Below are 16,853 nucleotides of genomic sequence, written 5' to 3'. Positions count from 1 at the left end.
CATCATTCCATCTATAATACTATGCATATCCATTCTTGCTACAATAATCGTGTATTTGATTTTCTCTCTCCTCTTTCATCCGATTCTCTCTATTCACCCTCTATCTTATCTTGAATCCAGCAACATGTTCTACAAATCATCAAATTCTTCAAACTCATTCTAAATCTAGATTTTAAACTCATTAAACCCATATATAAATCCATATAAATAAACAAACCCAAATTGCAAAAGAAGAAAAAGAAGAAGTGGAAGAAGAAATCATCGCAAACCCATAATCAAAACCCAAATTGCAAACCCAAAATCACCGCCCATAATCAAACCCAAATTGCAAAAGAAGAAGAAGAAGAAAGACATAGATAAGAATGTTCATAAAAAAAATAACTAAATAAAAAAGAGAGTGTGTGTGTTCAGGTGGGTTGGTATGAAATAATTTTAAAAATGAGAAAAATGGTTATTTAAATAAAAGATGATGTATAATAGACTGTCTGATGTGCATGGTTGTCAAAATTCCGATCTGAATCCTACGATCCTACGATTTTACGATCTCACCTGCCCAAAACGATTTGGATCTTTCAGGGATATTTGCGATCATTTAGAATCAGTAGGATTGTACGATTATGACGATCCCAAACGACCTTGGTTTTTTGTAATCTTTTTTGACTTCACAGAAGGCTTAATTGAACCTAAATGAAAAATAAAATCTCAATAGATCAATTTTTTCCACTCAAATGTAGAGAGAGGTCAGTTGGACTCAAATAAAAATAAAAATCTCAATAGTGTCACATTTTGAAGTTTTTGGCCTCTTTAAATAATACTTACAAATGGATGTAATGATATATGGTAATTATATCAATGAATGTATAATTTATGTGATTATTTAACATACCAATGTGTATTTTTTATTTTTTTCTCAAATAACGTAAGATTTTATGATCCACGATCCGATCTTATGATGTACGATCTCACCTACCTCCCACGATCCTACTTAGAATCCCAATTTTGTTAACCTTACTGATGTGGGTGTTTTTGCAAAATGGATGTGTAAAATAGAAAAAAGTAGGTTACTATGTTAAAATAGAAAGAAAATTTTAGACAAACCATCTAAAATTTTTCGTCTATTTCAACATAATAACCTACTTTTTATATTTTATACAAGAAATTTACAAAAACTTCAACATCAGATTATTTGTTATACACTCTATTTTCTTTAAATATTCATTTTTTATTATTTAACCTACTGTATCAAAACAATCTCTCTCTCTCTCTCACTCACACACACACACACACACATACACACACACACACACACACACACACAAAAATGAAAAACTCTCTCTCGCCTCTCAGCTCTTCGCTTCTTCTTCTTCTTCTTCTTCTTCTTCTTCGTTGGGTTTTGATATTGGGTTACAATGGTGGGTGGGCGGTGATGGGTTTTTGGATCTCATTGGGTTCTTCAAATCTATACAAATCATTAAATTCTTCAAACTCATTCTAAATCTAGATTTTAAACTCATTAAACCCATATAAATAAACAAACCCAAATTGCAAAAGAAGAAGAAGAAGAAGAAGAAGAGGAAGAAGAAATCACCGCAAACCCATAATCAAACCCAAATTGCAAACCCAAAACCACCGCCCATAATCAAACCTAAATTGCAAAAGAAGAAGAAGAAGAAGAAGAAGAAGAAGAAAGACATAGATAAGAATGTTCATAAAAAAATAAAAAAAATAAAAAAGAGAGTGTGTGTTCAGGTGGGTTGGTATGAAATAATTTTAAAAGTGAGAAAAATGGTTATTTAAATAAAAGATGATGTATAATAGACTGTCTGATGTGCATGGTTGTCAAAATCCCAATCTGAATCCTACGATCCTACGATTTTACGATCTCACCTGCCCAAAACGATTCGGATCTTTTAAGGATCTTTGCGATCGTTTAGAATCGGTAGGATCGTACGATTTTGACGATCCCAAACGATCTTGGTTTTTTGTAATCTTTTTTAACTTCACAGAAGGCTCAGTTGGACCTAAATGAAAAATAAACCTCAATAGATCAAGTTTTTCCACTCTAATGTAGAGAGAGTGTCAGTTGGACTCAAATAAAAAAAATATCCCAATAGTGTCACATTTTGAGGTTTTTGGCCTTTTCAAATAATGCTTACAAATGGATATAGTGATATATGGTAATTATATCAATGAATGTATAATTTATGTGATTATTTAACATACCAATGTGTTTTTTTTTTTCTCAAATAATGTAAGAACTTATGATCCATGATCCGATCTTATGATCTACGATCCCACCTACCTTCCACGATCCTGCTTAGAATCCTAATTTTGATAACCTTGCTGATGTAGGTATTTTTGCAAAATGGCTGTGTAAAATAGAAAAAAGTAGGTTATTATGTTAAAATAGAAAGAAAATTTTAGACAGACCATCTAAAATTTTCCGTCTATTTTAGCATAATAACCTACTTTTTCTATTTTATACAAGCATTTTACAAAAACTTCAACATTAGATTATCTGTTATACACTCTATTTTCTTTAAATATTCATTTTTTATTATTTAACCTATTGTATCAAAACAATCTCTCTCTCTCTCTCTCTCTCTCTCTCTCTCACACACACACACACACACACACACACACAAAATGAAAAACTCTCTCTCGCCTCTTAGCTCTTTGCTTGTTCTTCTTCTTCTTCTTCTTCTTCTTCTTTGGTGGGTTTTGACATTGGGTTACAATGGTGGGTGGGTGGTCATGGGTTTTTGGATCTCGTTGGGTTCTTCTTCTTCGAATTTCTGTTGGGTTCTTTTTCTTCTTCTTTGGATCTTCGTTGGGTTCTTCTTCTTTGTTGGTTTGCGGTGCTAGTTACCATGGTTGGTGGGTGGTGATGGGTTTGATTTTGGATCTCCATTGGGTTTGATTTGGGTTTTCCAGCTAATGGGTTGATTGGGTATTGTGATAGGATAATCAAATTCGTAATGGGTAGTAACTGGTGGTGGTGTTGGCTGGTTGATGGTGGCTGGGTTTTACAGTGAAACAAAGAAGAGAGAAGAGGGAGAGAGATAAAATAATGAAAAATTAATAAAATATTAAGATGAAAAACTATAGTAACTATGTAACAAAAATGTAAATCTATAGTGGTATACATGGACTGGTGTGGGTAGTTTGGGGGGCTTAAATGTGTAAAATTCACATCTTTTTCTATTTTACACATACTCGTGCGGATGCTCTAACCATGCGTATACATAGTTACTATAAAAACAATTGAAATTTACACAAGTTTACATGGACTGACATGGGTGATTTTTGGAGTTAGATGTGCAAATTTTACTGCTTATACTATTACACATTGATTGATGTGAGTGCTCTAATAGTATATTATTCATAATTTCTACAATGTATTAGATCCAAGGTTCTGAAGTCTTCTCTGCTCCTTCTCAACATGTCTTCTCTAATAGTGCCTTCATTTTGGCAGAACCAAGATTTCACTTCAGGTAGCAAGATTGGAAGCAAGATTAGTCCCAAAATTTTAATATGACTTTAATAAAAACTCACTATAATTTATTTTTCATATTTAGGTTAAATTATTCTTAAAAGCATAGCAATATACTTAGAAAGTTGTATATCATCGCATTGACTTGATTGCTCTTAAGAAATTATGTAGAATTCAACTTTCTTCTTCTATTAATTTAATTATTTACAATTTGAGTTCATACTAAAAACCTAGGATTTGAAACTATGAAAGAGTCAAGTATTGAAGGAAAAAGGATTAGTAGAGGGATCGAGCAATAGGAATTTAATGTCATGAGAAAATAATATAATTTTTTTTAGTTATTTAAATTTAACTAGTTACTTTGAGTTTAAATGTCATTAGAAAAATAAATTTGATTTGAACTTAAAATTCACCATGAGTTAAGTTTCAAGGAAATGCCATATTTATCTCTGTGTTTTTTTTTTTTCAAAATCTAATGTTTAGCTCTTCGTTTTATATATATAAACATATATATCTTTTCTCAAGGGGCAATTTTTTTTTTTTTATTAATCAAGGGGGATAAACTAAATACTTATTATTATAATAATAATAGGTAGGAGCTTTAGGGGATTGTGGAATACATGAGAAAAATTTCTCAGTAAGAGGGGGGGAATTCTCTCTATTCTTATGGTAGCATAGATTGTTCCTTCATGTGGAAGGTATATACGTCCCCTATAGTAAGGTGCTTACTAGTAGGGCTTTGGTGTGTTTTATGGGGTAGTTCTCAAGGGATACTTGATGGAAAACCTCGCGAAAAAGTGGAAAGAGCTTTCGTTGTTTGAAGTGGAAGGAAATAAGGTCGATCTTTCGAAGAAAAGGAAAACTGGGGAACACGTCATAGCTGCGAAGTTCTTTACTCGCAGGAACATCAATGTGGAAGCAGTGGCTCGCACGTTTAGGCCACTCTGGAGAACAAGAGATAACTTTGAGGTTAATGATATTGCAAACAACATGGTGTTAGTTGATTTTGAGCTTAATGTTGATGCTGAAAAAGTCCTTATGGGGGAACCGTGGACGTTTGACAGACATCTGGTTGTAATGGAGTGATATGACAGATCTAATCTAGTTTAGAATTTGCAATTCAATACAACTTCTTTCTGGGTTCAAATACATGAGCTCCCCTTCTCTTTCATGACGACTGAGGTCTCCCTAAGTATTGGTGAAACGCTAGGAGCTGTATCGATCCGTAAGGACACATTAGAATTGAGAGGGGGTAATTTCATGCGTATTCGTGTGGTTGTTGACATCACTAAGCCGTTGTGTAGGGCAAGATGCGTCACTTAGGACAAGGATTCAGAGGGGTGGGTTTCGTTTAAGTATGAGCACCTTCCCAACATATGTTATTGGTGCGGCTAGCTTTGTCATGATGATAAGGACTGTGTAATGTGGTTACGAAGCAAGGGTACTATGGTGGAAAGGGAACGTTAGTTTGGGTCGTGGATAAGAGCAACGCAATATAATCCATCGAGGAAAACAGTGGTGGAATTGCAGGGGTATGACAAATCATGGAATAAAAATCATGCTTCTACAAGTGTGGTCACACCAATATCGGGTGCATCAGCACGGAATGCAACAATAGAGAAGAATAGTCTACCAAATCAGCTAGTTCTAGAAGGTGTAGTGGCGTTGCATGGAGGAAGCATGGAGACGCTGTTTGCCGGAATTTCGACCCCTGAGCAAGCTACTCCGGATTTTGAGGAGATAATTCGAGATATCGATGAGTCCATCAACAGGTTCAAAGGGAATTCAAATTCAATTTTGATATCGGATGATCCTAATGAGATTAATGGGGAGATGACAATGCTTATAGATGTTCCAGTTATAGTGGCAGACGTCACGCAAGTGGAGAGGGACCTGGTTACAAATAAGTCAGAATCTGTGATTCAGAGTGAGAGTTTATCGGATGGTGGATTTCAAATAGGGTGGACAGATGAGGATAGAGATAAAAAAGGAAGGAAAAGTGGAAGCAACAAGAAAGGGGATAAGCTCGGGGAAGAAACAAATAGCTTCTTGTTGAAGCCATACCTATCCAGGACTCTCTATCGAAGCAAAATGGGCCGACTAAAAGCTCGTGGACCAGAATAGCACGGAAGCCCAATCAATCCAAGAATCATGTGCTTGAGGTGATGGGTCCAAAAAGGAAGAATGACTATCAACCACAGAATGTAGAGGATGGTTTGGTGCACGACAAGAAGATCAAAGGGAATGATGAATCGAATCCAGCATATTTTCTTATGGATTCTCAAGTTATATCGACGGAGGTTGCAACGCAACCCTGCCGGGAACAATGAGTCTTATAAGCTGGAATTGTCGAGGGCTTGGGAACTTTCGGACAGTAAAGGCCTTACAAAGGGTCGTCAATAAAGAAGATCCTGCAATTGTATTTCTCATGGAAACAAAATCAGATTTAGATTGGATGGTAAAGGTGAGGGACTAGACTAAGTTTAAAAATGGTTTAGCTGTTCCTAGTAGGGGAAAAAGTGGTGGATTAGGGATGTTTTGAAAGGAAGAGGTGAAACTAGATATCCAATCATACTCTCAGTCACATATAGATGCTATGGTGGATGGAGGAGCCGATGTGGGGTGGTGGCACCTGACTGGATTTTATGGGAAACCTAAAACTTCTAAAAGACCTGAGTCATGGCAAAAACTCAAATTTTTTAGCAGCACTTCTAATTTGCCTTGGTTAGCCATTGGAGACTTTAATGAGATAATAGGATCGAATGAAAAAGAGGGAGGGAGTAGTAGGCCACAGCAACAAATGGGGAATTTTATGGATACCATCAATGGGTGTGGGCTTTAGGATGTAGGGTTTGTGGGTCCAAAGTTTACATGGTTGTACCAAAGGGAAGATGGAGTACAGATTCGAGAGAGATTGGATAGAGCCCTAGCAACAACAAATTGGTTAAATTTGTTCCTATCAGCCAAATTATATCATCTCACTTCATCAGCCTCGAATCATTCCCCATTATCACTACACTTGGAAAGAAGGCCTAGAAAGAGGAAGTTGGGAAAAGTTTTTAGATTCAAGTCAATGTGGTTACAGGACTCCAGATGTGAGGAGGTAGTGCATGAAGCATGGGATGAAGGCTTGTCTATGGTTTCAAACTCTACAATTACCAGCTGCTTGGAGCAATGCCGGATAAAGCTTGATACATGGAATAAAATGGAGTTTGGTCATGTGAGCCATACCATTGCTAATTTACAAAAAAGATTAGAATGGTTAGAGGGACAACCTTTCTCAACAGAACAAAGCCAGGCTATGAAGAAGACATGGATTGACTTGAATTGTTGGCTTGAGAAGGAAGATGAGATGTGGAGACAAAGATCTCGCATTAATTGGTTGCAATCTGGGGACAGGATCACGAGGTTTTTCCATAAGAAAGCATTAGCCCGGTTTAAAAATAACTACATTGATGGTTTGTTAGATGCAGATGGGAGATGGCAGGAGGAGGACGATAAAATTGAAGGCATTGCAGTGGATTACTACAGTTGTCTTTTTAAATCAAGCAATCCCACAGTTTTCACAAAGGTATTGAAGGTTATCCAGCACAAGGTGAGTCCGGAAATGAATCAAACTCTTACAAAAGATTTCACTGCTACAAAAGTTCAGATGGCACTCAAGCAGATGTACCCTTTGAAAGCTCTAGACCCAGATGGTATGCCCCCTTTGTTCTTTCAGCACTTCTGGCCAAAGGTTGGTGATATGGTTATAAAGACAGTTCTGGATTTCTTAAACTCAAGTATCTCTCCTCCAAATTTTAATGAAACCCATATCATGCTTATTCCAAAATGTAAAGAACCAAAGAAGATAACTGAATATAGACCAATTAGTCTTTGTAATGTGATATACAAGATTGCTTCTAAAGCTATTGTTAATAGGTTAAAAAAGGTTATTCCCTCTATTATTAGTGATACCTAATGTGCATTTGTGCACGGAAGGTTGATTATTGATAATGTACTCATAACTTTTGAGACAATGCACCATATTAGTAAGAAGAGGAAGGGCAAAGTAGGGGAGATGGCCTTAATGCTGGATATAAGCAAGGCTTATGATAGGGTGGAATGGATATGGTTGGAGAAATTAATGCAAAAATTGGGTTTTAATGACAAATGGAGGGCTTTGATTATGAGGTGTATCACTATTGTATCCTATTCAATCAAAGTTAATGGCAAGCCACGGGGTCGTATTGTCCCTAGTAGGGGAATCCGATAGGGGGATCCTTTGTCTCCCTACCTTTTCCTGTTATGTGCAGAAGGTCTTTCAACTTTAATAAAAAAGGCAATGGAGGAGGGAAAGATGGGTGGTATTGCAGTTAGTAGGGGACGCCCCAAGCTATCTCATCTATTCTTTGCTGATGATAGTTTGATTTTTTGTAAAGCTTCCTTGGAAGAATGCAATGAGCTCTAAAAGATTTTACAAGTTTATGAGGATGAATCGGGCCAACAATTCAACCGAGCCAAGTCTTCACTATTTTTTAGTAGTAACACTCTAAGGGAGATCTAAGAAGAGATAAAGAATAGATTTGGGGCGCAGGTAATCAAGCAGCATAAGAAATACCTTGGCTTGCCTTCTCTAGTAGGGAAGAACAAACGTAATACTTTTAATGATATCAAGGATAAATTGAGGAAGAAGCTAGATGGTTGGAAAGAGAAGTTGTTGTCCAAAGCAGGTAAAGAAATACTCATCAAAGCAGTGGCACAAGCAATTCCAACTTATACTATGAGTTATTTCAAATTGCCTGATTCTCTTTGTGAGGAATTAACAAGTATGATCAGGAATTTCTAGTGGGGTCAAAAGCAAGAAGAAAAGAAGGTGGCGTGGCTAAGTTGGGAGAAATTGTGTTCTCCAAAAGCTTGCAGAGGGATGGGTTTTAAGAGTTTAAAAGAATTCAATCTGGCCCTTTTAGCTAAGCAAGGATAGAGGTTGCAACAAAAACAAAACTCATTGGCTTACCGAGTGTTAAAGGCAAAATATTTTCCTAATTGTGAGTTTTCACAAGCAACTTTGGGTAGCAACCTGTCTTTCACGTGGAGGAGTATAATGTCAACTCAAGTAGTACTATTCACGACACTAGAGGATAGAAAATGTTTTCTGTTTTCCTCAGATCCAAGGAAGCTTATACTCTGGCCAAGTTCAATGCCTCGGTCCATACCTGGAGACAATAACCTCAGCAAACTCCTATGACCTGGGCCTTTAGAGCATCCTTTGTCTTCTTCACTCCAATATCATAATCGAACTGCTCAGCCTGAGCAAGAGCCTCCTCTTTCTTCTCCAGCTTTTTTTTTTTTTTGAAACTCAATCTGCTCCTTGGCCTTTCGAAATTGCTGACGCTGATCCTCAGCCTGTTTCTCAGCACTGGCCAAAATAGCTTTAGCGCTTTTCCTTTCTTTATCTACCTCAATCAGCTTTGTGCCAAGGTCTTTAATTTTCTTTTCGGCCATGGCCAGAGTCTTGACAGCAGATATCCGGCATGCCTTCTCGTCTTTCAATTGGGCATGTGCCCTATCCACCCATTGCTCAACAATGTTTTTCATTTGAACTGCCTGAAAGAAAGCAATAGTGTGAGGAATAGCCTAGAAGTAAAATTTTTAAAATAAGAATATTTACATATGCGGTATAGAAATAAGTTGAGGCTCATACCATGGCAAGGTCCCTCTTCAGGGCTAGGAAAACCTCGTGCTTTTTTAGAGACCTTAGGTCAGCCATGTCTTATGGCAAAAGCAGGAGCTGCTCTAGAGCGTTGGCCACGTTGCCCACTTTTCCCTTCTGAAAGTCTCTAATAAAGGAGCCCAAAGGAAGATGGGCTTCATACAACTCAAGTGATGGGTTCCAAATCGGAACCCTAGGGCGGCACTCAAAGACCACCTCTATGCTTGAGCCCTCTAACATGTTTTTTCTCGGTGCAACTTTAGAAGCTTTTACCCCTTTCTGGGGCTCGAGGTCTTTGGAGGGAACAACTTTACCCTCCTTGGTTACTTCTTTACCCTTTCCATCCCTTTTTTTTTTCTTTTCGGGTTGTTCAGAAGGGGAAGCATAGGTAGGAAAGGGAGTTGGAGGTCAAGGTTGGATGGCTACCTCAGGTGTGGATCCCCCTGCGTGTGACTCCAATAGCTTAAGTCCTACGTTGGAGTACCATAACTTTTGGAATATCAATCTTCTCTTGGTTAGTGCTAATTTGAGTAGAGGGTAGAGGCCTAGAAGTGGTGCTTGGAGACTCTATAGGGTCTGGTTGGTCAAAGACTTCAAAGTCTTCTTCAGAATCTACCACCTCAATGATTTTGACTGTTTCTTCCTCTCGTGCTGAACCCGGGGAGGTCGCTCTGTCCTCGGCTATGTGTTGAACGGGCAGTATGGCTTGATGACTACCTTCAATAGGAGGACTAGTGAGGAATCCAGGTACTGCAATGTTAATCTGCTTCAGCCAAGGATCCTTTGCTTTGATGAAGTTCTTTGGGGATTGAAAGCTGGATGAAATCGGCTTGTACCCAAGGATTATGTGGGCGACACGCGGTTGTCTGTCCATGTGTAGAAAGATCTCAGACTGAAGAATTCTAGTGAGGTCTGCCTTGTTAACCAAGCTAAAATTGGGGGTAGTATGGTTTTTTTTTGCAAAAATCCAAAAACAAAATAACAATTAAAAGAAGAAGGAGAGAAGACATGCAATAGCTAAAAAAGAAAAAAGGATTTTGTTAGGACATATGTGGAACATGTAAAGAACATATGTCATTTAGAATTGGCTAATCCTTTGACAAAACACACTTTACTTATATTTGGGTAGATCTAGGATGTGTTTAATACTTTAAGGAACAAGGTTTCAAGTTCAAGTGTTAAAGCCATGCAAGTCTGTCCAAGAAACAAGTGAAGAAGGACTGTTCATTAAAAATGGACAGATTCCCAACAGCTGTCAACAGATAGTATCTATCGAGGTTTAATGAGTCTCAACAGCTCTCGACAGATTCTATTTATCGAGGTCTCGATAGCTGTATCTATTGAGAATTACAAAAATCATTTTTTTAGATTTGATTTTCGGCCCATGCTTATGTATTTATGTAAGGTTTCTTTCCTCACAACCCTAGACATATATAAGGCTTATTTTTAAAGCTATCACACAGAATACAAGGAAAACACATGCAAAAGATGACCGAGTGCCTTATTCTCTCTGAAAAAAGCTACTGCGTCTTTGCGCCTTAGGGTTTTCTAACCAAGTGCTTCTTGATCTTCATTGTCGATAAAGTGAAATACTTTGCAGCCAATTTTCAGCTTCAAGTTGGTGTGTTAGTCATGAACTAGGAGCCGTGCATCATTGATTAGTCACATATTGGGATCCGTGCAAAAAGACTACGTGTTCATATATTGAAGAGTTCAGAAGTTCTAAAGTTGTAGAAGGTTTCTATTGTAAATTCATCTACGGGGATTGTAGAGTCTAGGGATAAAGGTTTTGTACTAGATTTGAAACTTCTTTTTACTATAGTGGATTTCTTTTCAGAAAGGTTTCCCCCCAGGTTTTTTACTGTAAAACTAGTTTGTTTCATTGACTTTCTTAGGTCATCATATCTTGTCTTATTTAATTTTTTGTTGTGCATGATATTGACATGATATTGATGTTTGTTTGTTTTAACAAGGTTTATTCATAATAAATCTAATTAACAACTTGGGTTTAAAATTTGTTAATTCTATCAACCGGGGTTTAAATTTCCCAACAGATTTAAGTTTAAAGCTTCTATTATTTGAAGGGTTTGCTTATGTTGGGGTTTATGCCCTAAAATCCAATTTAGTAACATGTCATAAATAATTAAATTGTTTAATTATATGAGACAATTTATAAATGAACAAATGGGAAATCATCATAATCCTTGAGATGCATTGTATGTGATTTAGTCACAAAAGATATAAATCACAAGTTCCTTGTAAACTCAAAATATAGTTTGTAGTCAGTGATGAAATTGAGTTTTTCATCTATGAAGACTAACACATCAACTAAGATATTTTTTCTTGATTATGGAAGTGAAGACTTCTAGTTGATGTGTCTTAAGAGTTAAGACATATTGAACTGGACCGTTGTGAGATTAATTATTCAATCAACAACTTTCATCTGAATAATTAATCTCACGACTTCTAAACTCTCAATCCTAAGAGGATAGTGAACCTGATCATGAAATGTAGGTTACTTTGATATATTAGGAGTGAGATCTAATATTCACTGTTGAGGGAACGCATATTCTCAAGATGGAATTCATAATCTTCTTTTATGAAGACACAAAATATCCCCTTGAGATAAGTTTAATGGGAACTGGTTATTTAGGGTGCCTACTTTAGTAAGGAGTTACTAAAGCTTATATTTATTGAAATCGGATTTCAATAAAGGTGAATAACTAAAAGATTAAATCGGATACTCAAGGATAAAATAGTTGCTTACAAAATGACAATTCATTATGACTTTGTTCATTGTAGATATTTCATGGAGGAGTCAAATGATATCATTAGAATCTTGGAATATAATTTATTAATAAGATCTAGAGTGCAATTATATTTACATAATGGTATTAAATATAATTAATGATAACTTTGGATTTGTCAAGAGTTGATAAATAAGCCCAAGGCCCATTGGAGCTAGAGTCTTATTTGTTCCTTTTGGTCCCATCTCAAGCCACAAAATACAACCCAATTGGGCAGGTCCAAAAGGCTAGTCCAATTAGATAATCAGTTATGTATAAGGAGAGAAACATACAGAATTTTCAAAATATAGAAAATAGAAGATGAAAATGGTGTGTATGTGAGTGTAAGTCGCTCTCTTATTCTCCCTTGAACATACATATGTGTAAACTGATTGAGAGACCACACTTCTTAGGCACCACATGGAATTGGGATGAAAATTAGAGGTATTCTCAAGTCTTGGTTTTGAATTACACTGCATCAAGGTACGCTTTCTATTCTTTGTTCTATAATTCAAGGTTACATGTTATCTCTCATGAATGAAGTAGATCTATGTTTGTTGCTTTCGCTGTGTGTTTTGTATGAGATACAAAACCAGATTTTCCAACAGCTTAGGCCTAGGAAGCCCCACTTGGTTGCCCATCTCAAGTTGGACAATGTAGGCCATCATGCCATTCACTCGAGACAATTAAGAAGTCTTGGTCTAGACCCTTGTTGGATTCGGGGAGACATGAAATGAGTCTAATTGAGGGAACCCTAGTTTTGAGGTAATACCCAATGTCCTTAAGGTATTGGAAATTATATACCAAGTTAACATCGTGGTGGGTAAGGTTTACCCCCATTTTTTGGTTAAGGGCATCAACACTACCTAGTATCCTAAATAGATTTGGGGAACATTGGGTTGGACAAATTCTATGGGCAATTAAAAAGATCCCTAGTCACCCTTCCCACAGGGATTTGCATTCCCCCCTCTATAAAAGCTATCATAGGGATCACCATAGCCCCTTTTGGCCTAAGAGCATGTCGATCCCCTAGAAGGCAATGTTGTATGGTAACCCCGAGTGGTATATTATATTGGGCTTCAAAGGCTTCTATGCCCTCAAGAGTATCTACCAGACTAGCAAACCTACCCATAAGAGAGGTGGAGGGAAAAATGCTAAAGAATAAGGAAAAGAATTATAGGCGAAGGAAGAATAGTAAATGGCACTTACAGAGAAGTAGTTTGGAGCACTTCGGACCGCTTCTTTGAAAGTCTGAAGATTCAAGAATTGGACCCCCCGCTTCCTTTATATAGCAAGGCAAAGGGAGCAAGAAATTTCCCACTCGAATTCCCATGAAAAAATCTCTATTGTAGGATTATCATCGCACTGTAGAACGTGAGGGACAGAGCACCGTGTGAAGCAATTAATGGGGCGTTATGGATGCCGAAGCATCAAGAGCTTATTCAAAGTAGGTGAAAAGACGTTATCATGTGGGAATGTTCACTGCATGTATGAAGTTCGGAAGCAAAAATCAAAACCCCACTTCCTTCAAGAGAGAAAAGAGGTAGAGTTTTGAGGCGCTGTTGTGAGGATAAATAGGCCGAGCAAGAGTATTGGGCAGTGGACTGTGCCTGAGGACATGTAGGAGCCCGAGGATGGTTGAAAGGTTTAGTAAGCTGTGGGGTCAATTAGCCGAGGATAAGGGAAGATAATAACAGATGAGCGATAGTTCCAGAGGAACCAGGCCTCCTCGGAAAGTATTATTGCAGGATGGAGCCCAGCTATCCCGGAAGTTCTGTACAAAAGGGAATTGTTCCTTTGAGGATAAACATCAAGGAAAGTAGCTAATAATAAGGGAGGACATATCTGGGAAGAAGGCTGCTACCACTACATTAAATGCTCTACACCAAATCACTTGACCGTATTTATGTGGAGATGACACTTGAATAGTGATATCTTAGTTTACAATTATCCACAAAGCTTCCAGGTTTCTGATGGGACAAGCATCCAAGAGATCACCTATATGATCAACAAGTGGAAGGCTGGGATGAGGATGGAAGAACTATATAAAGAAAAGGCCCCCGTGAAAAATGGGGCATGTAATCTGGGAAGGAAGAAAAAAAGAAGGAACATCTTGTACTTAGAAAAACTTGAGTGAATATAAGAACACTTCATCCTCGAAACTGACCGAGGAGTGTTATTTTTTTAGATTGTGTTTTCCTATCTTCGTGGTACAAATCCAACCAATTAAGGCCCATACTTGATTTGTAGAGTCTTTTTCTTGTAAAATCCACTCTCTAACAAATATATTATTTTGGGTTTGTTGGGCCATCATCAATCGTTGGTGGGCTAAAATTCTAGTCCTTACAGTTTTTATTTGAATTTCAGTTGGAATGTGGGGTATTTCAATGAGCATATATGGTAGTGCCTAAATTTAAGGAATATGGATGAGGAAACTAAAAATTAAAAAAAATTAATTTAAAAAAAAACTTGAGATTGGGAATTAAGGAAACCGGAAATTCAACAACGACAAAAAAAACTGAAAAATAAAATAAAAGAAACCAATGAGTCTTGATAAAGCAAAAAAAAAAAAAAAAAAGTTGGAACGTGGTATTGAAGGAAATATCAAAGTGTACTGAGAAGTTTTTTCTTTTTTGGATAAGTTTTTTTTGTACAAGAAATTTTTTGGATAAGTTTGTTTTAAAGACATTAATTAGTAGGAGAATGTCCTATTTTGTAGGTATTTTACGTGAAGTTGGAGATATATTTTTACCAGGTTATCCCCAAGTTTGTTTTCCCTATTAAACATATTCTATGGGTATTTTTGAACTACAGAAAAGTCCAGTCCAAAAAGGAGAATCTTGTTAGGAGAGTGTCCTATTTTTTAGGCATTTTACATAGAGTTTGAGATAGTTTTGTCCCTATTAAACATAGAGTTTAAGGGTATTTTTAAACCACATAAAAATCTAGTTCAAAGAGGAGAATCCTGTTATAAATAGTAAAGATTGGCTGATTAATAGGTACTCTTATTCCATTTGTTAATTAAACATTTTAGAAAAGTTATGATATCATTTTTATTGGAAATATAAAAAGTTGTCACAATTTTTTTCCCCATTAAAAATTTCTAAAATTATTCTTAAATCAATACTCTTATAGAGTCGATTGTCTTTCCACGTAAAGGTATGCTAGGTCCAAATGTCATAGAGAAATAATTAATTAAGTCTTTTATTAAAAGCCAATATAAAAATGAGGTGGCAACCAGGTATGCATCTTGCAATAGTGCCCCCTTCACAACAGATGAAGGGAACAAAAACTACATCACTATATGGGTAAAGATCTACTACCATACAGATCTTAGGCAGCATAGATTGTCTCTCCAAGGGAACAATTGTGCCATTACTGCTATCCGATTATGCTATTACTATCGTATAAAAGAATTTCAAGGGCACATGGGTCTTCCATCCTTGGCCTTCCAGTTATTGTAGCATGGGCAAACTTGCTTGTTGCCCTCAGTGCCAGGAGGAACACAGAGGCACTTGGAGCAGCACTTTAGACAGAAAAACATGCATGGCTTCTTGTGTGAAGTTGCCGAGCAACGATAGGTACACTTTGGCTTGCAATCTGTATGTCACAATTAGAGAATTACTGTTCATCAGATCACTTAAAATCATGTACTTCTTCATAAGAATAACAAAATTAGTAGTGTGTTTCATTTGAGCACAAGAACTGTACAAATATGTACCTGAAGGACGAAGCTTTGCAGCCTGTTTCATGAAATATATACACATTAGAATTTGACACAAGCATAAACCATTTAGAGTCCGTTTGGATAGAACTTATTGCTGAAAACTGAAAACACTGTAGCAAAATAATTTTTAAATGTATAAAAAAATTACTGTTTACTCTTTTTTTACTGTTCATATGCCTTAGTGCACTGTTCATGTCCCATGAACAGTGCACTAAGCGCTGGTCTTAAAAAAAAAAAAAACGCGGAAAGCTAGACGCAGATGTGCTATCCAAACCCTCTCTTAGAGTAACAAAATATGAAAAACAAGAGACTGTGTAAAGACACACAAGTGTGCAAACAACTGAAAATGTGAGTTGAAGACACGATTTCAAAAAACAAAAGCGAGAAAATTGTTGTACCTCAGCAATGTCAGAGAATGTGATTAAGAGAAGTAAAGAAACCAGCAACATGAGAGAGGTGTACGGACGTCCTGGCATATCTATATTAGAGGCTGCTTAAACTCTAGCGCTAAACTAATGAAGTAATAATTTTCTCACAAAGCACAATGAGAGATGCTGAAGCAATGAAATTATAAGGGACATTTGGGGATGATCAATATGCAATTAGGGAAGAATTAGTCTTTGTGCCACATAAAGTGGCACAACAAATGCAACAACTCACCCATGTGGCAAGTTGTGGTTTGTGGAGAGGTGAAATTATAAGAGATATTTATAAGGGATATTTGGGGATGGTCAATATGCAATTAAGGAAGAATAAGTCTTGTGCCACATAAAGTGGCACAACAAATGCCACATAAAATGGCACAACAAATGTCACAACTTGCTCATGTAGCGAGTTGTGATTGGTGGAGGGGTGAAATTATAAGGGATATTTATAAAGGATATTTGGGGATGATCAATATGCAATTAAGGAAGAATAAGTTTTGTGCCACATAAAGTGACACAACAAATGCCACGACTCGCCCATGTGGTGAGTTGTGGTTGGTGGAGGGGTGAAATTATAAGGGATATTTGGAGATGAACAATATGAAATTAAGGAAAAATAAGTCTTGTGGCACAACAAATGCCACAACTCGCCCATGTGGCGAGTTATGATTGGTGGAGTGGTGAAATTATAAGGGATATTTAGGGATGACCAATATCCAATTAAAGAAGA

At 36.8% G+C, this 16,853-nt stretch overlaps 1 protein-coding gene across 1 annotated transcript; it reads right to left on the bottom strand.

Annotated features, from left to right (window-relative positions):
• Positions 1–15,389: 15,389 nt before the first annotated feature.
• On the bottom strand, positions 15,390–16,174 carry LOC142615378 (protein RSI-1-like). The gene is made up of 3 exons (XM_075788131.1): positions 16,097–16,174; positions 15,693–15,714; positions 15,390–15,571 (listed from the first exon to the last, which is right to left on the bottom strand). Exons 1-3 carry the CDS (start codon positions 16,172–16,174, stop codon positions 15,390–15,392), a joined length of 282 nt encoding a protein of 93 aa, XP_075644246.1.
• Positions 16,175–16,853: the final 679 nt, after the last annotated feature.

Source organism: Castanea sativa, chromosome 1 (genome assembly GCF_040712315.1).
Source record: "Castanea sativa cultivar Marrone di Chiusa Pesio chromosome 1, ASM4071231v1".
Taxonomy (NCBI): Eukaryota; Viridiplantae; Streptophyta; class Magnoliopsida; order Fagales; family Fagaceae; genus Castanea; species Castanea sativa.
Note: the sequence above shows the minus strand (reverse complement) of the source record. Positions and strands in the feature narration are given on the sequence as shown.